We start from the raw sequence: 5,967 nt of genomic DNA, 5'->3' as shown, positions 1-5,967 counted from the left end.
CCTGGCTCAGAGAATGTATATTTCCCTGCGCTCATCTGGACCACCCACTACCATCCTCACTGCTTTTTCTTTTTCACTTGTCTTACATGTTAGAGCTCATCACACCATCTTCCTTATATAATAACCGCTCTTAGACTCTAAAAATCTCCAGGCAGGTGTAGGGTCTTCTTTATCCTAGCATCATCACTACTAGCAGAGAACCTTCCAAAGAGCAGATGTTCAATTCATGATGGGGAAAAATGAAGCAATGAGCAACGAATGTAATTTACTGCTATTTAATTTTATCTGCATTCTTGAATAACAACACCCGGGCTTATATTTTTGAATTTTACACGGAGAAAGACAAAAGTGAATAAGGTCAACCAAGATTTGACTACATTTTACTTTGTTTTCGTCTATTTTAAAACCACAGCTATGTTTTTGCGGGTTCTTTCACATTTCCAAGAAAATTCTCATTTCAAAGCCATATTATCTTGTTCTGGAACCCAAAAAAGATGCAAGGATTTTCAAGTTGTATTACACAATAGCAAAACTCTTATGCTTAAATTTGATAAACAGCAATAAACGTGACTCATGTCATTTATAAAGTTGGATTCTGAATCTAAATAAGCATTGTACTAAACGGAACATTTGAAAGATACCAATGTATAACAGGAACACAAAGAAGATATATATTGTGATTTTTCCAGCCCCACCTTAACTTCTCACTACTTAAAATATTGTAAGCCCTTGTCAAACACAAGTGAAGAATCTGCCTCAGACCTCACTGGGGTGGGAGGAACTGCTGGCCATGGCCCTGGGACTGGCCCTGGGACGTGCCCTGGGACGTGCCCTGGGACGTGCCCTGGGACGTGCCCTGGGACGTGCACTGCCCGTGGCAGGAGTGGCAGCCCCGGCTGAAGCTCTGGCTGGAGCTCTCTCTTCCTCCTCTCTCAAAGCCTCTTCATAATGGAATGGGAAGGCACTGGGGGTGGTTCCATTGATTTTGGCCAAAAACTCGAGAACTTTCATCTTGCTGGTTTCAGCATGGGCTCTTGGACCCCACAGAAATTCAAAGCGTGGAGGATCACTGTCGGGTATCTGACGATACTCCAGGTACTTCTGCTGCACCAAATCTTTGGTGATGAGCTTCCTGGGCTCTCCAAAGATTAAATGCTCCCTCCCATCATAGATGCCCAAAATATTCAAGAATCCCCAGATCTCCTCTTCGGAGGCGCAGTTGCCATTCAAGAAGATCACACCCAGGAGAGGCATCAGAAGCCCACTCTTAGGATATTCCCAGTCGTCACTCATACTTCCATCATCACAGACGTCTAGCTTGCTGACAAGGGTATAGGATTGGCCATTGGGCTTGACTTCCTTCAAGTCAAGGCCAAAGACCAGCTCTATGCGCTCAGAGGCTCTCCTGAGAATCTCAGGGAAGTCCTCCTTGTACCTTTTGTGGACAAGCTTCAGCATGTCTACCTTCTTAATGGGCTCTTTCATCTTATACTTCTCCAGCAGGAATTCCATCAACATGCTTGCCTTCCTGGTTAGAAGATCTTGGCGAGAGCTCTCAGTGGAGGTTGAGGCCTGGGAGAAATTTTTACTTTTCTTAACTCGACTCCTGGCACCTACACGAGATCTTGGGCATGAAACACCTGCAGCAGGAGAGCTAGGGGCTGGGACTCCCTGAGAAGTGCCAGCAGCAGCGGAGCTCGAGGGAGTACCCCCAGGAACAGGAGAGGAGGGGGACTCTTCAACCTCTGCTGCAGTGGCCTGAGCACTCCCAGGACCCTGGGTCTTACTCCGAGCCTGGCGGCGTTTCTCACGGGCACGGCGCTTACTCTTCTGACCTCGAGGCATGATTGTGGTCAGAGACAGGAGGCAGGATAGTAGGTGATGCAGGAACCTGGAGGAGAGAAGATGAGAGGGTGGGAGCACCTTCATCAGGGAGATTCCACTTTGGCTTTTAAGAAGCCACCTCTGGGGGCTGGCCCCGTGGCCGAGTGGTTAAGTTTGCGCGCTCCGCTGCAGGCGGCCCAGGGTTTCGTTGGTTCAAATCCTGGGTGCGGACATGGCACTGCTCATCAAACCACGCTGAGGCAGCGTCCCACATGCCACAACTAGAAGGACCCACAACGAAGAATATACAACTATGTACTGGGGGGCTTTGGGGAGAAAAAGAAAAAAAAAAAAGAAGCCACCTCTGCAGGTTTCTTTGAGATCACTGCTCTAGGATCCCACCGGGCTCTTAATCTTGGTCAGTCTGTCCCCTGAGAATCAAGTGGAGGAAGTTAGAGTGAGCGAGCCTCAGGCAACCGCCTGCCAGCCTTGCCTGTGGCTGACTGGCCTGACAACAGGGGCTGGTAGTGTGAAAACCCTCTCCATCTGGGTTCGAGGGTCCCCTCAGTTCACATACAGGATTATCACATCAACACTTGGTAGGGCCTGGGATCTCTTTCCTATGCTGCTCTGAAGTTGACACCTCAAAGCTCCCTGGAACCCACGAGAAGGAACCGGGGAGGTGCTTCAGTGTACCACCCCTGCTGGAGTGGACAGTCCTGACAGTTCTGTGGGGCCCTCTCTGTCCTAGTCTCGTTGGTCCTCAATCCTCATTCGGAGTCCTCATCTTGTCTACATAGAGTCTGGGACCCTCCCTTCTGCTGACTGGTGACGCACCTTTATATGAAAGACCTCCTTTAGACCTGATACAAAGAAATGAGAAGGAGTATCAGCCTGACAACCCTGCTCTGGGCCTTTGAGGACTGAGTGCAGGGACTGGGCAAAATTCTTTGTTGCTTCTTTGATTTGGCAGACGTGGGGGGTGGTATCTTCAGTCATCATTCACAGTCCCCACTTTGACTTCTAGGAGGATTTGGGGGCTCCCCTCTCTCTTAACCTGAGGACTTTTCCTCACAGTAAGGCCCACAACTCCCTGAAACCCAATAGTGGAAGTGAGTGAGGATGGCTTATCTGGCCACATTGCCTGTAGTCTCCAGAGGCTGAAAGCTATAGCAGGTAGGTTGAGGCCCTATGATGTGTGGTCCTCAGTTTTTACACAGGGGAGGGCCTAAGAGTCCTCCCTCTGCTGACCCATCAGACTAAGACTCTCACTTCCCTGTAACCTCTGAGGGGGAACTGATGGGCGCTGCTGCCTGACATCTGTGCCTGGGGACTCCCAGGACTGACAATGGAGAGGGACCCTGTGGGGTCCCTGCTTGTATGGGGTGGAGTTCCCTGCAGTCCTTAGAGTCCTCTCTCTGAGTCCTGGCAAAACATGGAAATCCTCCATCTGCTGACCTGAGCTCCCTCGCATCACATGAAGATTCTTACCTTCCTGAAAACCCCAAGATGAACGAAGGGTGATGCTACTTCTGGTCATCCCTGTCCATGGCCTCCCTGGATTGGTAGCAGGGGCTGGACTCTATGAGACCCCACTGTTCTGGCATCACTGGCCTCTTTAGTTCTCACTCAGACAGGATCTGGTCTCCTCCCTCAGCCCACCTGAGTCTTCCAGCTTTAGATCAAGGCCCACTTCTCCCTAATTCCTCGGGGATGGAAGTGAGGGGTAACACATCTGGCTACCTGGACCTAGGGTTTCCCAGGCCTGATAGGGGTGGGACTTTGTAGGGCCCCACTGTTTTGGGTGGGTGCTCACCTCCGTGTCCTTGCTCTGACTCCTGGAAGGACCTGGAAATCCTGTGTCTTGACTTGAGGCTTATCCCCTCATACTAAGGTTCCCAACTCCCTGAGACCCACTAGGAAGAAGTAACATTTTCCTCATCTAGCCACAACTGTGTGTGGACTTCCAAGGCTTACATTCAAGAAAGGATTCTGTGTTGCTCTCATTGTTGTGGGGTAGATGGTCCCCTCAATTCTAAGGGTCCTCTCCTTGGCTCCAGGCACTACATGGAAATCCTCTATCTGCTGACCTGAGGCTACCCCCATCAACAAGGTTCCTCACCTCCCTGAGATGCTCTGGGAAGAAGTGAGTAAGACTGAGTTAAGACTCATCATGGCTCCATGCCTGGGTCTCCCAAGTCTGATAGTAGGGACAGGGCTCTATTCGGCTCACATTTTTCTGGGAGAAGTCCCCTCATCCTCACTCAGTGTCACCACCTTGACTCTTGTTAAGAACCGGGTCTCCTCCCTATGTTGGATGGGGCCTCGCTCATTAGACCCAAACTATTGTGTCCCTCAGACCACCCTTGGAGGAAATGAGAGGGCACTTCAGCCTGAGAGCTCTAAACCAGGCTTGCCAGGGATGACTGCAGGGGCAGATCTTTACGTGTCCTCCTCTGTTCTGGGGTAGTTGGTTGTCTCATTTCTCATATAGGATTTGTACCTTGACATCTGTCATAGCCTGGGACTCCTCTTTCTCTGCTGAATTGGGCAGCCAGCCCTTAAACCAAGGCTCTCATCTTCCTAAGACCCTGCAGGCAGAAGTCAGGGGGCACCTGAGCCTGCCAGCTCTGCCCTGGGACCCCCAGGCTATCAGCAGGGGCGGCATCAGGTGCGGCTCTCTCCTTTATGTATTGAGTGGTCCCCATTTCCTCACTCAAGATCTTCACCTTGACTCTGCACCCTTCCTAGGACTCTACCCTCTGCAGACCCAAGGCCACGACCCTCAGACAAAGGTCTTTACATTCCTGGGCCCTGAGTTGACAGAGTGAGCCACATCCTGCCAAGGCTGATTGGGGCCTATGCCTGATGACTGCAGGGGTGGGACTCTCTGACCCCACTGTTCTGAAGTCAGTGGCTCCCTCAATCCGCATTCAGGAGTTTGACCTTGACTCTGGGTAGGATTTGGGATTCCTCCCTCTACTGACTTGAGTCTATAGACTTCAAATCAAAGCCCTCACCTTCCCGAATAACCAGAAAAGAAGTCAGGGTGCTCCACATCTTGCTACCTTGTCTGGGGACCCCCAGATCTGCGAGCAGAGGTACTATTCTGTGCAGCTCCCCCCTCCCTTTTTTTTGTGAGGAAGATTGGCCCTGAGCTAATATCTGTTACCAATCTTCCTCTTTTTGCTTGAGGAAGATTGTCGCTGAGCTAACATCTGCGCCAATCTTTCTCCGTTTTGTATGTCGGTTGCCGCCACAGCATAGCTTGACGAGACGTGTAGGTCCACGCTGGGATCCAAACCGCAAACCCCGGGACACGAAGGGGAGCGCCCCAGCTTAACCACTCGCCACGGGCCTGCCCCATGCAGCTCTCTATTTTGAGGCGAGAGATCTGTTTATTAGCACTGATGGTCCTACCTCTACTCCATTTAGGGCCCAAACTCCTCCCTCTGCCTAATGGGGATTCCCCCTTTAGATAAAGGCCTTTCTCTACCTGAGACCCCCCCCACTCCAGGAAAAAATGAATTACCGCAGGGCATTCCAGGACTGATAGCGGGAGGGGGGCTCTGAAAAGTCACCTCTGTTGGAAGGATGTACCCTCATTAGCTCTGAGGATCCCACCTTTTCACCTGTTAGGACCGAGACTACTCCCTTTGTCTAAAGAGGCTCTCCTCTTTAGACAAAAGCCCACCCCTTCCTGGGGCCCTCCAGGCGGCCACATGGATGGGACTCCTCGCTCTTATAGCTCTGGCCAGGGGCTCACACTGCCGATCACAGGGACGGTACCTTGTGGGGCCACCTTTGTTATGGGACGGGGAGTGGTCCCTTCAGTCCACATTCAGGTCCTTACCTCAGTCCGGGGATCCACGTTCGGACCAACAAACCACGCGCCCACGAGTGCAGATCCTCGCTGCCGCGCGACCGCCTCCGAAATGGAAGTCGAAATCAAAATGGAAGTCGATGTCGGGTGCGTCACTTCCTGCCACGGCTGCCCAGGGGGGCTCTCCGAGGGCCGACAGCAGGGGCGGAGCTCTGTGGGACCTTGCCGGTTAGGAGTCGGTGGTCCCTAGGTCCTCACTCGGGGTCCTCACCTTGGGATCAATCACAACCCAGGACTCCTCCCACTACCGAGTCCGCCAG

General features: G+C 51.8%; 1 protein-coding gene across 1 annotated transcript; it reads right to left on the bottom strand.

Moving 5' to 3' along the window:
* Positions 1-756: 756 nt before the first annotated feature.
* Positions 757-1,845, bottom strand: LOC106832721 (melanoma-associated antigen B2-like). Its single transcript, XM_014843593.3, has one exon. It carries the CDS (start codon positions 1,843-1,845, stop codon positions 757-759), a length of 1,089 nt encoding a protein of 362 aa, XP_014699079.2.
* Positions 1,846-5,967: the final 4,122 nt, after the last annotated feature.

The sequence above is a fragment of the Equus asinus genome, chromosome X (assembly GCF_041296235.1).
Source record: "Equus asinus isolate D_3611 breed Donkey chromosome X, EquAss-T2T_v2, whole genome shotgun sequence".
NCBI lineage: Eukaryota > Metazoa > Chordata > Mammalia > Perissodactyla > Equidae > Equus > Equus asinus.
This window is presented reverse-complemented; position numbering and strand designations above follow the sequence as displayed.

Excerpts from the sequence above, each read along its gene's own strand:
- LOC106832721 (XM_014843593.3), bottom strand. The coding sequence starts at position 1,845 with ATGCCTCGAGGTCAGAAGAGTAAGCGCCGTGCCCGTGAGAAACGCCGC.